Here is a 22,151-nt window from a genome sequence, read left to right as displayed (position 1 = left end):
TTTCGGCCAAATCTGATTTTGCTTCTAGGCAATCTAGTGGGGTACCTGGACAAGTGAAAGCAACTTTGATTTCATCTGCCACCCATCTCCAGCAATCCTAAGGCAAGCAGAATCTTTGTTTTCAGGTAGCTTCTTAGCTGCATCACAAGTGAAGGAGTTGTTTGAATTGTATGTGTTTAAGTGTGCAATTTAAGTTCTCCCTGTACTCCTTCTCAAGGTGATGTTTGTCTAATTAAGCGCATGAATTCTGGATACTCTTTACAGTTTCTTTATCAAAAGAGCATAAGGCCATATTCCAGAGAAAAGGGAAAGCATACATACAGAAAAGGCAAGACACAGCAGCACATTAGGACTATAAGGGGGGGAAATGAGAAGAATCACAGGAAAGGACATTCATATACATATATTCCAGCCTATATGATGCAAATTCCCATCTTCCATAGCAGAAGACTTTCATGCTTTATACCCGTAGCTTTTGTATTCATTCAAACTGGTGAGCTATAGAACACAAATTACATCCTAAAGATCTTTGCTTTGAAAATGGTGAAATGGTGTTGAAACTGAATTGTAAATTGACAGGTGACTTGAAGGGACATCAAACACACAGTTACTTTGCTAAGTTGATTCTGCCCTCTGCTGGTTAGGAGAAAATAAAACACCAAGCTATATCTTCCTGCAGTTGTTCCTGGGTCAGTATTTGAGTCTTGGAAGAGGAACTGTTGGTTTTACTTGTGAATTCCTTTCCTGGGCTGGGCTGGTGGGTTCTCCACTAATGAGTATCACCTCCTCTTGGGTAATATTGCAGACCAACATGAAAGGAGGAATGGGTTTTCCTTAGTTTCTAAAACATACAAAGGGCCTGCAAAAACAAAACAAAACAAAACTCGCAATTCCACTACCCGTGTGAAAAAATCTGGAAATGGATCTCAAATACACCATGTTATGGAGGGAAATAAGACAAAAATACACAACTACCCTTCCCAAGCATCCTCCTGCTTATATGCTATAAAAAAAGAAATGTGGGGGGAAATGGTCACTGCAAAGGTCAAAGGTTTTCACTGTGCATTCGCTGTCATGTTATATAACTATACCTGAAAGGTAAACTCTTAAGATCTAGGGGTAAATTGGACCATTACACTCAATGGTCTTTGGTCAATATCACACTACACTATTATTCCACTTTAGCTACAATGGCTGCCTCCTGTGAAATTCTGAGGTTTGTAATTTTTAATGAGGCCTACAAGCTTTCTAGCTGAGCACTCTAAATGTCTCTCCCTAAACTGCAAATCCCATCATTTCACAGGACATAATAGTAGCCATTGCGCCAATGCAGTTGTACGCACTTCACGCTTCCATTGACAAAAATGGGACTTGAGATCCATGATTTTTGGTATCTGCAAGGAGGGGTCTGGAATGGAACCCCCATAGATCTGGAAGGTTGACTGTAATGTGATATTGTCTTTATACTCAATAGTCAAATTGTTTTCTTTGACTACCTGTTGCTCATATTTAATGTTCTGGGTTAGCTTATGCCTAGTCTTCATATGCCATAATATTTAACATTTTCATAAATTTCCTATTTGTACCTACACCTTTCAGCATGCTGTGTCTCATTTGTATCCTAGTCTATCTTACATTGCTTTTAAAATTCACTTCACATTAAATGGAGATCATTTTCCATAAAATATAGTTGTTGGTGCCAAATTAAACCATTTCTCTCTCATTTTTTTAAAAACTAAATTCTGCATTATACTGTACTTTATACAAATTTGTTGTTTGCCAATTCAAGTTTTTCTTCCTCTAAATTTGTAATGGCATGTTTCATATTGCACTTACTCCTTTTAAATGTTGTGTACATTGCCCTGGGATTATTTGCTACCAAGTATCTGATTAAATGAGCCAGCATGGTGTAGTGGTTTACATGTTGGACTAGGACTCTGGAAAACCAGACTTCGAAACAACCACAGAAACCCACAGGGAGTCTTTGGGCAAGTCACGCTCTCTCAGCCTCAGAGGAAGGCAACTGCAAGCCCCCCTGAACAAACCTTGCTCTGTGATAGCTATGCCTTACAGTCACAATAAGTCAGATATAACTTGAAAGTACACAACAGCTACAACAAAAAATCTGATTATATTGCTCCTACCATGATTCTGTGAGTCATATGGCATACATGTCAGTGGCACCTTTGTTTCAAGTTCTCCCTTTTTTGGAAAAATTGGACTCTCTCATCAAAATATTTTAAATTGTTCTGATCTCCTTTCTCAGCATTCTCTCCTTATATCACTGAGTAAATTCTAGCGCATGATTAGGGATGCAGAGATAATGCTGATTAATCCAGTACAAATTCTAAATAATTTTAATGCATGCCACTGAAAACACCATACCACTCTGTGGCTGCTTTGGCAGTAAAATGTGACACCAGACAAGCCAATTTAGTGAGATAATGTTTGAGAATATTTTGTCTTAAACACAGTGAATGTTAAAGAACCTCTACTCATTAATAAGAGTATAAGACCTTGAGTACGATTTGTCTTTATTTGATAAGTCACACAATGGTCCCCATAAGAGGGTTAGAACTGGGGGGCCCTCACATCATCACCAGCTACATCATCTTACAGGAAAGCATCCCCTATGCCTAATTTTATTGGATAAATAGACACTTTTCACATCATATATATATTTATACGTATTTTTAAAAAACCCAAAAAGTTACATTATATACACAAAAATAATACAGGGATAGACTGGGAGACAACTAACACATAAATAAATGTGGTGTATAAAAATGCCGGAAGTACAACGAAATTTAGGGTTGTTCCCTTGTGAAGTTCCCATCTATGTAGATGTTTCCATCTGCGCAAGTATAATTTAAAAAGCAAAAAATCCTGCCCTTAGTGCCCATTACTGCACAAATATGAAGCTTTTATCCTAAACTGCAATGCTCATTCTTGACTGCAGCATTTGCTCCTCGCTGACTGCATAAATGGCTTGTTATTTTGACTGTCATAGATAACTGTGAGATGTCTAATGCTCCACAAGGTCACTAGGAGGTGCATTCTGGTGTATATTAACTTATCTGGAAACCTGCCTAGCAAATAATTAATTCTCTATGGTTAGCTTCAACTTTCCAAACAGAAGGCTTTGAAGTATTAGGCATGCTTAATTAATTTACCTAACATCTACAATTCACACAGACACCACTTTAATCCTGGGATGATTGTTACTACTCTACCTGATTAGTGGTGCAGCACGTCTGGGAATAAACAATGCTACTACCAGTTTTTTCACAGAGGTAGTTGGTTACCCTTCCTGATCTGTTGCTATCATCGCTGTAAAAACCATCACTAGGAAGCCCCCTTAGAGAAAAGGGTGGTGGTACTCAAACTTCAGTCTGCCCACTAGTGCCTGTAATAACTCCTGAAATACACCTGAGTCACACACTTGCACTATGACAGCTTCTTATGTTTCCAGGATCCACATTATCATATAATGTGACTTATACAAAATGGATCCAGTCATGACCCAATACTAACAAAGCAGCTTCCAAATAACCCACAGAAAGTTAATGTTCACTGTGAACGTACAGGATCAAAATGAGGCAAACACAAAAGTGAAACTTTTTGAACGCATCCACTCACATCTACTGGGGGGGGGGGTGGAATTTTCATGAAATTGCACTTTTTTTAGATCCAAGAAACTGAGGAGGATTGAGAAAGTCCTTCAAAATGGAAGTTAGCAAGTACCTTTATTTCCACATCACTTCATGTGTGAAGTTTTAACATGTGATATCAATAAGATATGCATCTTATTAGTGTGACTTTGGACATTATATAACTGTTGCAGGATTTGAAATCTCCCTTTTCCTGGTTTGCATGTATCTTCAGATATACAGGCTTTTACCTGCCTGTAAAGTTGTCCACAGGAGACTTAAAAGTTGTTTTTTTTAAAAAAAGCGGACAATCCAACTCCTGTGGCAGAGTCCAGATGTGTAATAAAAAATGGCCATTAGCAAACAGAATGGATTAATGGGCAATGTACTGTTGTGTGGACTTTGTCAGAGAAACAAGCACCACTTATTTGGTGCTCTCACATTTTTAATTGAGTTTGTATTTCAGGGAGCTCCAAGGCTTGCAAACCTGCTTTTGTTTTCTCCTGTTGCCACTATATGTTTTCTCTTCTGGCCATGTCTCTCATATAACCTCTTCAAATCTAGAACAATTCACGTTAAAAACAAGATTCTTAGAACCTGTTCTGCTACAGGTTAAGCATCAGCTACAACCATTCTGCTTTCACAAAGCCAAGGACTATCTTTGTACTACCTACATAAATAATTTCAAAAGTTTGGTAACAGTTACAGCTTCCTTGAAGAATCTTGAGAAGGAGAAGACAGCTATGATTACTTACTTTGGAAGCTATCACTTCTTCTGTTGAATGTTGTACTAAACATTCTTAGATGGATAAAAAATCAAATATGTTTAGGAGATGTTTAGTATGCTGTTTCTTCAAGGTAATACTAGTTGATGACTTTAATCATGTGATTCAAAAGTGTTCTTCAGTCACATAAGGTTAGAAAAAGCAACTGTAGGGTCCTTGACCACAGAGGGAAAGACAGAGAACTCTTCTCTCTGTACTGATTGCTTGCCAAAAATATCCCCTTCCAAAGCCACTATTTGCTCTAATTAAAAAACAGTGAAAACAATGGTGTTCATAGGGGAGAATTTTAGCAATAAAATAGTACTGGAGAGGAAATCCCCATGGCCTTAAATTCCTTCCATCCCAGCTGTTTATTAAAACAAAGAGATGCAGCTTTGCCATACATATTTTTGAATCCGATGCTTTAAGTCACACCTAGTTCAGCACTTAGTCTCTGACACTATTTTCCTTGTTCTCCATCAGACAAATCACAGAAAAAAGACTCAATCCCTAACTCAATGCCAATACAGTTGTAAGCTGACAGAAAAGAGAGAGGGGGGCTGAAAGACAGGAAAAAGGGAAAAGAAACCTAATTGTTGTCCCCACAGCCTGTAAAGCCATAAAACATTACTATAAAAACACAAAAGGCATAAAAATTGTGATGCACTTCCTCAAGAGAGCTGGCCTTGCCTTTCCAAGCTCTCAAAGAATGCAGTATCTATAGAAAGGCTTCAGTTAAAAAATGCAGCCCACTAAGAGCCAACAAGATTAAATACAGCCATGTTTTCCCTGGGCCTCCCCTAAGCACATGGTACCTGACCAGCAGATCAAGAGCCAATGCAGATGCTAATAATGCAGATGCTAATAAAAAGGTTCAAGGCACCTCTTCTCACTATCCAGCAGCTCCCACCCTCAAAACATGTTCTTGTTGCAGTTTGTCTTAAAGAGAGAGAAAAGTATGTTTGCCAAAGCCAACCTCCCTTCTAAGGGGTTTCTGTTTTCCAAGTTCTCAGAGGCTTTTTGTCAGTGGAAACAATATCATTCTAGCTCCTGTGTGAGCTGGCCTGGAAGCAAACCACTAGCCAGAAAATCTGGTTTATACCAAGCCCCTACCCTGACTAGCATAATCTTCCATGGTCCTAAACTGGAATAGTGTTCAAAAGGTAAGGGGAGGTATAAATGGGCCAAGAATCTAGTTCAATGGGTGATAAGGCCATAGTCCTCCAGGGTTAGGAAGCTGCAATGGCTGTGCCACCACTCAGCTTCACAATCATCTGCTGACAGTCATTGCAGGAACGCTTGTCCCCAACTTTCTCCAATGTGCGGGCTGCTTCTGCCAGCAGGACAGCTCTCTGGCCAGGTGAAGACAGAAATGAGAGTGGCAGGTGGCGGCATGCTAAGAGAATTGCTGTAGCTCGCTCTCTCTGCCCAGGAAGAGCATCCAGTTCACCTAAGAAGGAAAAGAAAGCATTACACTAAGGGCCACAGTGATGAGGACATTTAATGAATATTCACAGGAAATAACTGCACAACAAAAAGAAAAGCAGACTATGCTGGGGTGAGTGAACAATTGCTTTACAAACTTTTCTATAGAACTGGGTGCAAATCTACAATATTTACTGAACTCTATGTAGTAATTTATTTGGTAGGCTGAAATGCTCTAAGCTGAAACCTGGCCAGCAGCCCAGACTTAGCAGCCTTGTCCTAGTAATAATGATGATACTTCCATGGGTAGGCAGTGCCCACACCTTCCATTACAAGCCTTTCTTCTTCTTAGATTAACAGACTCGAATGTCAACTCATGAACATCTTCATGCCACTGATTTTTAAATACACTGTCTTGAGCCCTATCATCAGTTAACAGAAATTCACTGAAGGGGCCATTTCCCATTGCTCCTTTCCTGCCCAATTTTTGGTGATCTTCCCTCCACAGTCAGCCCATCCTACACTGTTCAAGCAGGTGCCCATGTCCTGTGGAGAAGAGCTGCTGCTGACAATGGAAATGGTAATATATGTAGCTGGTGTGCGGGATGGGGTGGGGTGAGGAACTCCATGTAGGAAAGCCCCTTTGACATGCACTTGCTCCTTTTAAAAAAACCTGTTCTCTCTCTCTCTCTCTCTGTGTGTGTGTGTGTGTGTGAATATGAGAGAGAGAGAGAGGGAGGTAGGGAGGGATAGGGATAGTATTCAAGGACAAACCACAGGATACATCTCACATTTATTTTGGCTCTTACTTGCCTGCAATTTTTTCCTTTGTACTTGCATCAGAAAATCTTTTCTTGACAAGGGATTCATATGAATACGTCAGCTAAGTCTATACTCTACAAGACAACCAGTTCCCACAGCTAGGCAAGAAAGGAAATGGTGGAAGACCTTACTTACCTTGTTTAGTGCTCTGGGCAGTTCTACGCCTGAGACTGTGCTCCAGCAACTGATGAGTGCGTGTGGGGCTGGCTCCTGCCATTAAACGCACAGTAGCCTCATGTAGGAACACCTGGAAAGGGGAAACAAATAATAATGGGAGCCTCAACATTTCTGGTCCTTTGAAGGATCCTTACGGCACTATGGATTTGAGCACATACCTTTATTGTGCAATGGGATCCCAGAAGGTGCAGCCCTTCAGATGTTTTGGATTGAAGCTGCAATTGTCCCTTGCCAAAGTCATGCTAGAAGGAGTTTTTTTCCTTTTTAATTATTATTTTTAACTTTTTTTTACTGCACTGTACATAATGCAAATTGTACAATCCACATTTCATTATGCTTTTCTCCCCCCTCCCAAAAAGAGCATTTGAGGAAAATACATTCCAATCAAGTTAACAATCTTTATCAGAGATGTGGAAAATATCATTAGTTGTATTTTTTACTTCTTCATACCCCATTTTACGTTCCATTTTCTTAATCACAATTTCCCATTTATCTTTCCATGATTCTTTATTGCTTTTCCCAATATATTTAAGTCTTCTTTCCCTAAGAAAATCAAATAATATGTATTCTTTTATATATTTACACAAATAAGACTTATTCCAGTTCAATTTCTTTTTCCATCCAGAAGCCATTACTGCATGGGCAGCTTTTAGAAATTGTTTTATTACATATCTTTGATTACTATTCAAACTTAATTCCCCTAAATTGAGAGTTAAACCATTTTCTTTGCTTAATTGTATCTTTATCCCTATTATTATATTTATCTGTTTCTTAACCTCTGCTGGCAGGAGTTTCTGAGTATTAAGTCCAAAACATCTGGAGAGGGCAAGGTTATCCAATACACCTTGATGCACTGATTTGCACAAACTACTGATTATCCTCTTTGCCACTTCCCCTTTCCTCTGCATTGCAGTATTCTTATTTTCCTGAGAAGCAGAACTGTATATGAAGGAGGTGCCCTTTAAATGTGGGGCACACCATCAAAATATTTATGATCTAGAGAAAACTTAACACTACCCCAGAACTATTTACACTAATTTCCCACATAAACCTGTGTAGGACAGTGGCTAAGCTGTAAAATGGGAGATCCCCAATTCAAATTTCACCTAAACCACAAAACATGTCATGAGGCACAAGGCTGTTTTCTAAAATCCCACCCACTCCCATACGGATGACATATATACATGTACATCCGCAAGAGCTATAACAATGACGGAGACAATAGACATAAAGTATTTTGAATCATCTTATGCAAGCTCAAGGAAACAGCACTGACCTACATAACTGTTGGTAGTCAGCAGTGAAGCCTGTAACAGTAAGTATGTATGCAGTATGAAACTAGCAATAACATTTGCATTTACATCTCACTTTTTCCTCAGGTTGGTGGCAAACAGCTCTCCTCATCTTCCCTTTATCCTTATAACAAGCTAGTGAGAGACTGGCTGATCTGAAGTCACCCAGTGAGTTACACACTCAGCAGGGACATGAACCAAGATTTCCTTAGTCCCAGTCCCACATTTTAACTACTAATTTACACTGGCTTTCTGCAAAACAATTCCTGGTGTTTTCTCTGAGCCATTTGCTCCTTTGGTTTAAAAAACAAGCAGGAACCCACGGAACAAGTCAACATTTCCTTCTTCAGAGCTTTGCAGTATATGCAACAGGGCCCTACCTTACGATAAGCAGGCCTGAAACTATGAGCCAGCTTGCGCAGGCTGCCAAGGTCACGTTGGAATCCCGTCAGTTCAGAAGCAGAAGCATGGTAGGTCTCTCCGATTGCTTGGCTGGAATTTGTTTGTTTCTGCCATAGAGTGGTACGGAGAGACAGCAACAGGTCACAAGCCAGCAGCTGAATCATCTGCAAGGAGACAACCCAATTCAGTGACAAGATACTCCATCATCGTCAATGTTTGGAAACAAGAACATACAGGTGGCAAAAAGCTTCTCAGGATCACATGAAAATATTAGAATTGTGTGTCCTTTCTGACAACAAAGAAGACAATTCACATGGCTAACAGTATTAAGCTTATAGCTTGATAATCAAATCCACCTTTCAGAAGGCAACCCACCATGGACACAACACACTGAATTACTTGTTGTCTGATGGTATAATCAACTGACTGCCCTGCAGAGGGCATGGCACATTACAAGCAAATAGGTAATCATGTATTTTACACTCCTTGCTGGAGTACTCCCCCCCCTTGGGAAACTCAAGAGAATCAGAACAGATCCTGGAGCAATGATCTCACAGGAACACAGAAGTATATAGTAACACAGCAAATAATCATAACACATGCTTTAAATGTGAATTCTCCACAGCTTGAAAGTAACATATTAAAAGCAGCAACAAACACAAAGATATAACAATGGCCTAGTAGGCATTTTAACATTGAAAGCATGTTAAGTTCTGCAACGATAAATAAACTCTTCCTGGTTATTTCAAAAATGTTATTTTTAAGGTATATTTTGAGCTATTTTTCTAATTTAATGGATTTCTAAAAAATATATCGGAACATACTAATAAAGTGTTACTTGTAAAATGGTGGTTAATACTAACACAATTTACTTTTTTTAAAGAAGCAACTAACAACATTGTGTTAAGATATTTTCATTAATATTTTAAAGCTCTCAAAATTCTGCTAATCATTTAATAAAGAAATGAAAATTTCAACCAAGAACTATTCTCTATTGTGCTGGAACTGAAGATCTACTGACAGGAAGTGCTCTCAAAACTATATTAAACATGGGAAGCGAAAAGATTCATTCCAATTTTGATGTTACGATTAGGTCACTGTTAAGTTGCATGCTATTTAGCCACAATGTGTATGAAACAATACAGTGATACTGAGAAAGTGTCTAAAAGTAAGAAGGAGGAATATCCATCAATTACACAGAAATAAAGTAAAGTTTGTGATCTGGAAAATACACTCTTAGAACAAAGAGGACTATAAAAATATCTAAGAACATGATCTTAGTTTGCTCTCCTGTGGCAAGAATGTATTTGCTTTACAACTAGATCAAATTAAAAAACAACATTATTCTGATCACCATACTTTGCATGTTAAAAATATAACCAGACAAAACGGAGGTACTTACGGTAGGGGGCCCCAAGCAACCTCTAGTCCTAGAGGGGCTCACGCTCTCCTCGAAGGACTGTGTTTGCAGTCTGGGGGTGCTTCTTGACCTGTTGCTTCAGATGAGGAATCAGGTGAATGCAACGGTCAAGAGCGCCTGTTATCAGCTTCAGCTGATACGCCAGCTGCGCCCTTTCCTGGAACGGGGTGACCTCGAAACTGTAGTACATGCGCGCTGGTAACCTTAAGACTTGATTTTTGCAATGCACTCTACATGGGGCTACTCTTGTGCCTAGTCTGGAAACTCCAATTGGTACAGAATATGGCAGCCAGGTCAGTCACAGGAACAACAAGGAGTGGCCATATAACACCAATATTGAAGTCACACCACTGGCTGCCTATTAGTTTCCGGGCACAGTACAAGATGTTGGTCATCACCTTTAAAGACTTACATGGCTTGGGCCCAACCTATCTAAGGGATAGCCTGCTTCCATACAATCTGCCCCGTACACTCAGGGCATTTTCTGCAGCCGCTCCCAACTTATGAAATGGCCTGCCGGATTAGATCCATCAAATTACCAATCTAGAGAGCTTTAAAAAAGCCATTAAGACAGATCTCTTCCGGCAGGCCTTCCCGGAATAAAATACTCGGCCATACATAAGACTTCTCATCTATCAAACTCAAGGCAGATTAAATGGCCTCTTGGCCACCATAATTTGAACTCAAGTTCTTAAAATAATACTAGCACACTACTCAAATCTCTGGATCTGAAGAATAGTGTTCAGTTCAGACAATCTCACAAGATTCAACCTGTAGTGCAGACATAAGGCATGCCTCTGTACTGCACTGCAGAAACATTGCACGAATACTACCCGAACATGCAATGCAACTACAATGCACTACAGCTGTCACCCAGCAGTGATGTACAAGGGATCTGAGCACAGTATCTCACAGTACCAGAAGTTCAGAAGCCCAAGTTTATGAACAGAGTATTAAAAGAAAGGCATAAAGACTGAGTCAGCTTCCTAATGCAAGGATTTAGCCTGATCGACAGGCACTGGAGACTAGAAGTGGAGCCTTCTGTGGTAAAAATTCATTCAAGAACCACAACAAACAAGGATAAAAGCCAAAAAAAAAAAAAACCCACACTCATCCTGCTTATTCTGGACAAGACATGCACAGAAAATTGATGCAATCCTGAAACACAGTTTTGGGAAAGCAGTATGCAAAGGGATCCTGTAGCACCTTTGAGACTAACTGAAGGAAAGAAGCTGGCAGCATGAGCTTACACAGACTTGCGCCTACTTCGTCAGATTGATGTGGGTTTTTTTTTTGGGGGGGGGGGGGTTAGAAAATGGAACATAAATTTCTAGTTGTTTACAGAGAACAGCAATAAGAGAAAGAATTTATTCCACTATGTGTTAAGATTAACTGCTGTTTCACCAGCCCCTGGAAAATATTTGTCAGACCTCAGTTCTGCTAAATAACATGACTAAACATGTACATACAAGTCTTAATTTGTGTATAAATGAAGAACAGCTGTGATGGCCAGTTATACTTACATTGTTAAGACTTGTACTTGAGACCCCACTGCTCATGTTGAGGCTGTTCCAAAGGTGAGTGCTGGCTCTCTCGCAGTGGCCAAAGGAGCTCTGCTGCCCATCTACCTTACTTGACAAGGAAGCATTCATGGCTTTGCACACGTGGAAGACAGCTTTCACAAGAGCATTCCTAGACAGATGGCAGGACGCGGTGAAACATAACCAAGCACAAGGTCAGTAGCCTTTAAATCAGTGAGGTCAGAGCAACTCTAATCTAAAGGGAAAGCACCTTCCAATATCCTTGAAAAACCCACACCAGTGACCTCTCTGTCCTGCCCTAAAGATTCCAGAATTCATCTAAATCTCACAATAAGGGTTCTAATGTTTAGAACTGTATGGATTCAAGAGAGGCCTGGACAACCAAACAAGGGAGGGGCAGTCCAGCATCTGAATGCACAAAGCTAAAAATCACTTCACATCTTACACTACACAGCAAATGTGTAGTGGATAAACACAACCAATCCACATTGCTAAAAATGTGACATGCACACAGTATAAACTTGTCACATGAAGCAATTCCTAGTCTCCTGGCAACTGAAGCAGAACCTGACTTTTTCTTCAACATGTTTACTAAGTCGTTAAAACTCATGGGTCCTACTGCCATTTCCAAGACTACCAAAACACGTAACATACTTCAGTAGAAAATGGTACAGGTGATAGACAGGACAGACCTCTATGAAGGACTATACTGTGGACAGCTTTTTGCACACACCACATCCAATTCTGTTAACAGGTACACTAATATCAGACCATTCAATGTTTAACAGCTTTAATTTAGCATGGAATGTAACTAAAGGGACAAGACACAATTCAGTTCCATGGAATCAGACTTAACATTTATGACAGTGTGAATGTGTGCCAGACTAAGGCGCGTTACAGACCGCCCCTTTGAGGCAGCCTGTACCCGCCCCTTTCCCCGGGGTATCGGGGCCTCAGCAGCCAGAACGGCAGCCACTGAGGCCCCGATCCGCTGCTTTCCAGGCTGCGGGGAAGCGGCAAAAGGCCGCTTCCCCGCGGCCTGGAAAGGGGTGTCCCTGGGGCTTCAAGCCCCAAGGACACCCCGTGGCGGCGGGGAGGAGGAGAAAGGGGCCGCTTGGCCCCTTTCTCCTTTGCGTCGCTGGGCGCAGCCGTGTGAAGGCTGCGCCCAGCGGCGCAAACCAGGAAAGAGCTCCAAAACGGAGCTCCTTCCTGCTCCGCGCAAAGGGCGCACTAAGCCCCCTGGTGCGGAGCGACTACGTCACATACGCACCACCCCATATAGAGGTGGCGCGGTCGTGACGTCGTCAGGGCGGCCCCCATGTCGATGGGGCGCCGCCATTTTGTACGGACTCAGTCCGTACTAGGGTTAGGGGGGTGCGGAAGCACCGCACCTTCCTAACCCTAATACAGACTGACTACGTACTTTCATGGCGGTCTGTAACCCACCTAAGAAGTTTTCTGCTTTTTGTTGACTCTTTTATGGATCAGGTCTAGTGGGGAGGTTGTAAAAGTAATGTAAAAAAGCTACATACTCCATCATCTCCAAGCATTTAGGAATTCGCTCCACACTGGTAAACTGGGATCTCACGGCAGCATCATCCCCCCTCAGCCAACTGATTGTCATTGTGATTGCTGATGACCACCACCTGCAGACAACATCAGGACCTACATATATAAAGACAAAAATAAATGAATAAATAAAACAAGAAGCTCTGTCTAGCCACATGTTTCTTACAAATGGAAGCCTCCATAGACACAATACCTTGCAAAGTTGAAATAATGCCTTGGAAACAGATGCATTAGTCTGTTTCCAAATTGCTTCCAGAGGTTTAAGGGTATAACTTTCATAATTCTTGACCCATAGGCATGCTAATTGGGATTTATAGGACTTGTCCTAATTACCTGGAGGCTGCCTATTCCTAGCTGATACAGAAGGACATACAATAGACAATCAAAAGAAGTATACTGCTCAGTACCACACAGCCAGAATAAATATTTCAGTTATTTATTTCATTTAAATGGCTCAGTCTGGGAATCAGTGGAATCACTAACTACACTTTATAAGCTCTTGGCTGAATTGTCAGCTTTAACAACATGATCTACAAAACCTTTAGGTGCAAGTGCTCAGAGCATTCACCCTGAGATCCCAGTGAAGATGATAGTACACATTAGCATGCTAAGGAAAAGTAAGATCTACTGAACCACTAAATATACCCTGGAGGTCTCCACTCAATGCTGCTCAGGTCTAGCCATGCATAAAAGAAGACTAATATGGTGCTTTGAAATGTGACTGGACACTCTGTGTCCTGAAAAACAGAAATACTCCCCCCCCCTCTCTTCAACATATCTAAGAGACGCAAAGCTAGATATCAGAAATACATTCTTAATTCTGTTTTGTTCCCTTTGTATCACTAAGCATAGGAACTTTCAAAAGATAATACATACTATGATTTTAACATCACATAACTTTCATTGACCAGTACAACACTTCAGGAATAGGCTTAATACATTCCATTCCCTAGTGAGTTTTACCAATTGCCATGTACACAGCAATGTCATGGAAACCATGTGTACTTATAATCAATACTAAGGATTAGAAATGGTATTCACTTTTAAAAGAAATTACTAACTTAAGACGTTGTTCTTGTTTTGTGCCTCCAAATCATTTCTGACTTATGGCGAGCCTAAGGCAAACCTATCATGAGGTTTTGTTCAGAGGAAGTTTGCCACTGCCTTCCCCTGAGGCTGAAAGAGTATGACTTGCCCTAGGTCACCCATTGGGTTTCATGGCCAAGCTGGGAATCAAACCCTAGTCTCCAGAGTGGTAGTCCAACACTCAAACCATTACGCCATGCTGGATCTCCAACTTAGGATACAATTTTAATCAATTACATTTGATAAAATGGCGTAGGCTTCAAATTGCATTAATACAGCTGCGTATACAAGAAGATGAAGATCATTTGTGGAAGGGCGGGGCCATCATCAGTTCTGTAGAGATTCCAGCTCCCCTTCCATCAACTGTCACCTGCCAGCTGCAGCTGATCCATCAGATTGAGTCAAGGGAAACAAGCAATACAGACATGCCATCTGCTCTGCTAAAAGACCAGCAACATTTGGCTTCCACTCTCTTTGAGCTGTTTAATTGCCAAGTATTCACTATATGAGCATTATAACTAAGAACTAGTTTCTGGGTTCACTTTCTTCCCTCCTGTTCCTTTTTTACTTTGACATAATTTTTATAATGTAAACCTCAGGGTGGGCTCTATGTTATTGCTAATCTTTTGTAAGTCATTCTGCCAGTCATTTTCATCCGACTTGCAAGGTGAAAATATTTCAAAGAAAACAATCAATTTAAACAAAAGAGATTTAACACAAGAAGCACTACATCTCCATGGTGAATATTTACACCTCAAAAGGCAATAAATGAAGAAAAATATGGGGCAGTACTCAGCTGACCGTGGAAACCCACTGGATGATCTTGGGCAAGTCACACTCTCTCAGCCTCTGAGGACAGCAATGACAAACCTCCTCTGCATAAACTTGCCAAGAAAATCCCATGTCACCGTAAATCAGAAACAACTTGAAAGCACACAACAATAACAATTCAGCTGACATGAGTATCATTCACACTTACCTAGCGCTGACCTTAACACAGAATTTCCAGTGAAAGGTGGTGTTCCACTTCCCAAAGAGTCCACAAAAGAGTTAAGTAACTTCAGATATTCCAAAGCATTTGAGAATTCACTGCAAGCAGAAATAGCCACACCTTTACTAAGTAAGACAATGCAACACATTCTTATAGTGGATCAGCTTAATTTTTATAACTTAACCTAACGCAAAGCATAATAATTTACTGCCAACATTCTTTTTGCTCTGAGAAGAGTTGTGACACTCACATCAAAATCCTGATGGGTATATCTTGTTCCATTATTGAAGTCTCACAATCCAGCATATACAAAATACTTTTCTATGGTACATCCTTTCCAAACAAAAATAAGTCTACCAATGGACCTTGCCAGGCATGAGCACTCAATACTCATACAAATCTCAACAATGCAAACAGACCCTTTATTCCTCGTACTGTGTCTGTATTAAACTGTTATTTCCAATTCTTTGTAAACCATGCATAACTAATTAGTATTGTACATAGATATGATCAAAGCACGGGGGTATTTCAATAGTGGTGAGAGGTAGCATTTTTCCACCCCTTGTTAGTTAGTGCTCCTAACTAAAAAGGCAGAAGCTATACTGCAACCCTTCCACACACTGGGTTACAAGAACCAACAACCAGCAACAACTAGAACCACTTGCTCCCCTCCTGAACAAAATTACTGACAAAACAGGCCTGCAGCTTACCAGGGCTCTTCATCATCAAGGCCTACAGTCCCCTTTGGAATCTGAGGTTTCACAAGGGACTCAACAGCTCTCTCCAGCAGGTTCTCACAGAATGCCTGGTGCACTTGTGCAATGGGATCAGCTGCAGATGAAAAACAATCAATTATTTTTTTCTTCTTCATTTATAAGTCCAACAGCCCTTTAGGGCTGTAGAAGCAGAGATAAATCTACCCAAGTCCCCAAGACACCTGTTAGGAAACTAAAAGCAGATATCTCTCAAAAATAACTGCAAATGAACTCCTCCCACCTTCTGTTTTTAGACAGAAACCCATCAACATGGGCACTTGCTCTTTAGATTTTCTTACTCCTAACAGCATTCATACAAGAATATGTACGAAAGTCAGCTGAAGACAGAAACCATGCATGCATGTAACGTTTCCTTTAGTACGGATGAGAAAAATTTAAGGGCAGAACATTCATAAGCCTTCTGGCTGTTACCTGGGTTCCTCTGAGTGCAGTACAGATTATCCTTAGCAGCAGCTTTCACTGTCCAGCTCCGCTCTACAAAAAACTTTTGTCCTAATGGATGACATAGCCAACGCAAGGAGTCAGGGATGGCACTGCGCTCAGAACTACACACACTCTGGGCTTGACTTAAGAAATAACTCTGAGAAGAAAACAATGACAAAGATAAGAACATTACTGAAGGAAAAACATGTGCATATTTGACTAAGTGATAGCAATAATGGTTAAAATTAATTACACACTAACAAAAAAATTACTTCTATTTACATTTCAGATGCAAAACCAAGAGCTCAGTTCAAATATGCCATGGTATTTACCTAATCTAATTCTGCTAGGAAGGTTAAAAAGATTCACTCACCGCCAAGAAGCCCAGTTTGCCACCACAGCGAGTTTTCAGGCCAACTGCAGCAGTCAAGTGAATCTCTGCCAGAGTGCTTGGTGGAATCTTCTCTTCTGCACATTCAGCCAGATTCACAGCACACAAGGCCATGTGCAGTCCTGAGTATGCCGAACTGGATGGAAGCTTTCCTGTATCAGGAATCAGAACAAAGAATTCTTTCCTTTGCAAACATTACATATGCTATGCCAACATGTACAATTAATGTTTCACATGATTTTATCTAGGAAAAACTGAACTCAAACCTGATAGTAACTTCACATAACATTCTGTCATGCAAAACCTTGATTCCTACAATCCTATCTTTTAATTTCAGGGTTCGGTCCAAGTAGATTTTATGCAGGCCTGATAGAAAACTAATCTTCTTTTCATTCCTTTTATTATCAAACTAGAAAGAACCCTTTGAAGATTTCAGGATTATAATGTATTTACTACACTGAAAATGAGTAGATAAATCTAGGTCACTACACCTACTCACAGAAGTAACCACCTACTATATTACAACACTTTCCCTCTTACCTGTTATATGGAGCTGATGGAGCTTATGATATGCTAAAGCTGCATCCCGGGCACTAGTTTTGGCTTCATCCTCAAAACCCACAGGAGCCTCTGTTGTGCGTCTCTGTTGTGATGTCCTCTTCAGCAACCAACGTACTAGTCCCAACTTCTGAAGACTGTAGCGAATAACATTCCATGACAGGCTGCAGGCCAGGTCCAAACGAGAGGTGGGAAGTGCTCGACCCAAGGCAGATAGGCATGTCTCTAAGTTTGATGCAGCAGCAGCAAAATCTCCCTGTGGAGAAAAAAGAAAAACAACAAGTCACAGAAGACTTTTAAGTGCTCAATGATTTCAAAGTCCACTTTGCAGGTGTATGGAAGACACTTCCACAGTCACAGTCATCTTAGTCCAACTCTGGAAGTACACACTTTGGCTGGTACTTTTCAAAGAGGCCATTCATAATGAAATTATCCAGAGTTCTATTACCCAACTTTTACTTTTCAGTCAATGAAAGCTGAACTCTTGTTGTTCTCTGAATAGTAACAGACCTCACTATTCTTTTATTCTCATCCACATCAAGCCAGACAGATACACCATAATCAACTGCGCAGAAAAACTGTAGTAACTTGCAAAAGAACACAGGGAACATTCCTGTGCAAATTAAATATTTTCTAATCTCATTTTAATGGAACAATAAGTACATGCTTTAACCCCCTCACACACACATACATACACACACTGAAATCAAAATAATTTAAAAGACCTTAAATTTGTCTGGATCACTACATACTTCTATTGGTTCATAAAAAAATAATGTATTTGATCTGTATTTGGACACAGAATACATAGTTTAATTGAAGGGAGGCCACATTTTTGTTTCCCACTCTATTTCATTTCAAAAGATACACAGAACTGGGTTCTCTCCCTCACTCTACAAGTCAAACTGGGGCAAGAACACACTGTGCCTTCTGGAGCAAGAAGCTGCCTTACTTTGGCCAAGTCCAGGTCTGCCTGCTTCCGATGCCGCCAAAAGGTTACAGAGGAGCGGGAATGCAGCCGGGTCACTGGCTCTCCATGCACTAGCAATTTTATGAATACACTCAAGACAATAACACCATTCACAAACCACAAGATCAGAGTGGGCATCATCCAGCCAAACCAGCCACCAGAACCTAAGAAAAAAGGGAGAGTTGGAAGTGACCAATGAGATAAAGTCAGATAAAAATATGCAAATAACTTCTAACATCTTAGGACAATCAATCTTGACAGTGTAAGAAACTGGGTAAACAAAAATATTGCTAAGATGATGGAACTCTAGCAATATTTTCCTTCAGATCCTGAACTCAAAAGGAGCTACATGGACTCTCAGATCTTAATCTTCACTCAGTTTTACAAGCTATTTTACAAACTTAAGGAAGTTTTACACCATGCTGTTTGTGTTTTCTGTACTGCTGCTTTATTTTAAAAAAATAGTAACAAATAACAATATACAATACACAAAAATGGAGTACAGAAACACGTATTAACTACATTACATACTGTACTGCTGCTTTAGAAACTGTACAAAGGCAAACTGCTCTAGCAAAACTCTCTCTTTAGCACCTCAAAGATAATATAAGATATAAAAGCATAAAGGTGTCTGAACACTAATGATTGTTCCTACAATTTTATAGATGTCAGCTTCAAGAAAGTTTGTTTTTGGAAATATAATTAGCTTAGATTAAGGTATATGCCTAGCCCATACTCATATCCTACATTGTTGTTGCTGTTGAGTGCTTCAAACAGTTTCCATTTTGGGGGGGATGTGAAGGGTTTTCTTGGCAAGGTTTGTTCAAGGGAGGTTGCCACTGCTGTGGGCTAGGTATATACATTAATCTAAGCTTGCCTCCAAGGCTGAGAGAGTATGATTTTCCCAAGGTCATCAGTGGGTTTCCATGGTTGAGCACGGGTTCAATCCCTGGTGTCCAAGAGTCATAGTCCAACACTCAAATCACTATACCATACTACACTGGCTCTTTGACAGCACCCTGTTCTATATACTCCTTTCTTCTTCTTCTATTTTTCTTTCTTTCTTCATATTTTTAAAATCCAATAAATTCTTTAAAAGGAGATCCTTCCTAGAAGCTCTCCTCCAGGTATCCCTGCCACTTGCAGTTAGATGGACAACTACAGAAGATCTTTTCAGGTGTGGTACCTCACTTGTAGAACTCTTTCTGCCAGAAGACTTGCCTTATACAAAAGTCTTTTAGACATGAGTCAATGGTTTTATTTTCCCAGGTGTTTAACCTCTGGTGTATTTTTCTAAGCTGTAGCTGCCTTTAAGCATTTTATTAATTAGCAGTTGTTGGCTGTTTTACACATTTTAAATTGAAGAGTGATATAAAAATGTTTTTACATAAAAAGCAAGTAAAGCTGCACATGATAAATGTGGGGATAATTGTGGCAAGATTGTAATATGTGTGTACACACACATACATAACTAGCTGAAGGCAATTCTGGTCGAATACATTGAATTCCACTAAAATTATTTCATTGTATCATTAATATACATTGCTCTTGTGCGAACACTAATTTACTCCAAACTGTTCATTTTCACTTACTGTACTGGGTGCTTTAGGAATCCTAAATACTTCATACATGCACCACTGGAGACTAAGGGGCTAAACAGACTGGCGATAAACGCTGGCATCGGGGTAGAGTGGGGGCGTGGCAACTGCACACCCCGATTCCGCCCCAATGCCAGTGTCACGCCATTTCTTTGGTGCAACCCGGAAAAGCCACAGCCACTACAGCAAGGGCGGCTTTTTGCTGCTCTAAAAACGAGTGGTCGTACAGTTAGGAAGCTGCAATGGCTAAAACGGAGCAGCTGGATTAGGCCTGTGGTGTTTGGTTGCTGTGGGCCTGATCCGGCGCTGAAAGGGATGGCATCAAGCTGCTGCTTTGGGGCTGTCTGTTTTGCCCCTAAGTAAATATGGTGAAAGTTCCCAGTTTTCTGACCTGAATCTATCGTCAGTGTACTCCTTGCAGAACCATGACGTACAGGGCCATCAGAGTCAGATGTCCTCTGGACCTCCAGTAGGGAAGTTAAAGGATTGAAGGAGAGGCAGAGGAATGTAAGAGCACAAAGCAGCATTCGTGAACGGTCAACCATTCCCAGAGCAACAGCTGGAGAGTCAGGTTCATCTTTAACCTAGGCCATGGTAATGGAGAAGAAGGAACGAAATTTATTTTAGAGGGAGGGAGGAAAAGGAGGATACAGAATGCTGAAACACAGAAGATACTTGTTCCTCGCCTCAAATATCTGAGTTTACACTACAGTCCTCCCTTCGTTCTTGCAGTTTTGAAACTCACGTCCCTCACTTATGCACAAGGGATGAACAGAGGGGGAAAAATAATGGGGTGCATGACTGAGGCATTCATGTGCACACTCCCACAGCAGTGCACCTATGGGGCTTGAATATATGCAAAATTCCATTTTTACAACAGAGTCCAGAACGGATTCCCCCATAAAAAAGGAGGGGCAACTGTATTTTTAAAACAGTGAACATATAATTCATCTGTTTTCTATCCCTAAACAATAAGAGATATAAAATCCCAGATAGGGACGGATAGGGACACTGTTAATTTTATAACCCAAGAAATTCAATGGCTGTATTTGCATTTCTCCACATCGGTTGAATTTATTAGATTTAACATCATAAATGTTCACAGACTTAACACAATCATCCCCATTTCAAAAACTCCATATCTGAGATATGTAGCTTACCAAAAAAATGTTTCTAGCGGATGATGGATCAGCCAAATGGTCTGTGGATGTTGTTACAGATGACCACGTTAAACCTATAAATTATGTACATAATGGCTCTATCTATTTTCACTCCTCTTAAAGAAGACTGGGAAAGAGAGGAGATAAATGCATTACTTTAACTTTTTCATAAATGGTCGGTGGGTCCAAATCTTTTATTAGAATTTGGACACGACTTCACACAATGAGAGTCTATCCTGACAAATGGTGATAATATCACATAATTTTACTGCTGAATTGTGTCTTCCTCTACATTAATAATTTACTATTTAAATTTGATGCTGAGCACATGAAGCAGATCTCCTTCTCAACTGCGCATGCATATCACCAATAGCTCCTCTGGCCATAAGTGATATGCAACCGTTATATGCACTTTCCATTTTAGAGTGATTTAAGAACGTTAACTACCTTTGCATCATCCAGCAATGGGCTTCCTGGCTCTGAATCAATTGAATAAGGAGAAAAGCCTGCTGGTGAACCAGAGTCAGAAGCTGGAGGAGACATCAACAGAGCATTTTGGTTGAAGTCATCCATCTTCAGATCCACATCATTGTCCACTAGACTGCTTAGGTCAAAACCCTTCAAGAGCTCTGTAAAGACCACAAATTGAAAATATCAGCTACTACAATTCACAATGCTGTTTGTCATTCAGTCATCTTCTGTCAACATGCTCTTCCATATTCAATTTGTCTTCTACTCACACAAAGCTGGGCAAGCAAAAATAACCTACCTCTGCAGCAAACAATGTAAAAGGAGAGATGGGGCTGAGCACAATTTACCATACTGCTATCACCCTCTTGAAAGACTTAACTGTTTTTCTGGTTAGCCAGCTTCAAGACCATGTTTTCTTGCCGCAGCTTATGGTTAACCTGCTGTAGATACTTAATGTAATCAATGGCCTTCCTCAGTACACCAGACTTGTGCATCTGTGAAGAATTTGCATACATTAAGGAGAATGCATCACATATTTAATCAATAAATAAATAAATAATAAAATAAAATTTTTATTTATAGGCCGCCCTTCCTTCGATCAGGGCGGCTTACAGCAATAAAACATACAATTTAAATACATTTCAACAAAAATAATACACAAACAT

General features: G+C 40.3%; 1 protein-coding gene across 1 annotated transcript in view; it reads right to left on the bottom strand.

Annotated features, from left to right (window-relative positions):
* Positions 1–2,517: 2,517 nt before the first annotated feature.
* Positions 2,518–22,151, bottom strand: part of SREBF2 (sterol regulatory element binding transcription factor 2) — a 37,134-nt gene continuing 17,500 nt past the window's right edge. The window contains exons 6-19 of the mRNA XM_089523737.1: positions 21,866–21,980; positions 21,463–21,644; positions 20,247–20,439; positions 18,240–18,421; positions 17,270–17,543; positions 16,712–16,881; positions 16,327–16,495; positions 15,850–15,970; positions 15,128–15,237; positions 13,026–13,158; positions 11,476–11,644; positions 8,511–8,696; positions 6,797–6,908; positions 2,518–5,864 (exon numbers count right to left, since the gene is read on the bottom strand). Coding sequence (XP_089379863.1) covers positions 5,644–5,864; positions 6,797–6,908; positions 8,511–8,696; positions 11,476–11,644; positions 13,026–13,158; positions 15,128–15,237; positions 15,850–15,970; positions 16,327–16,495; positions 16,712–16,881; positions 17,270–17,543; positions 18,240–18,421; positions 20,247–20,439; positions 21,463–21,644; positions 21,866–21,980 — 2,337 coding nt within the window. The 3' untranslated portion in view covers positions 2,518–5,643. The remainder of the gene's footprint in view (positions 5,865–6,796; positions 6,909–8,510; positions 8,697–11,475; positions 11,645–13,025; positions 13,159–15,127; positions 15,238–15,849; positions 15,971–16,326; positions 16,496–16,711; positions 16,882–17,269; positions 17,544–18,239; positions 18,422–20,246; positions 20,440–21,462; positions 21,645–21,865; positions 21,981–22,151) is intronic.

The sequence above is a fragment of the Sceloporus occidentalis genome, unplaced genomic scaffold (assembly GCF_023333645.1).
Source record: "Sceloporus occidentalis isolate IW3139 unplaced genomic scaffold, rSceOcc1.0.p SCAF_5, whole genome shotgun sequence".
NCBI lineage: Eukaryota > Metazoa > Chordata > Lepidosauria > Squamata > Phrynosomatidae > Sceloporus > Sceloporus occidentalis.
Note: the sequence above shows the minus strand (reverse complement) of the source record. Positions and strands in the feature narration are given on the sequence as shown.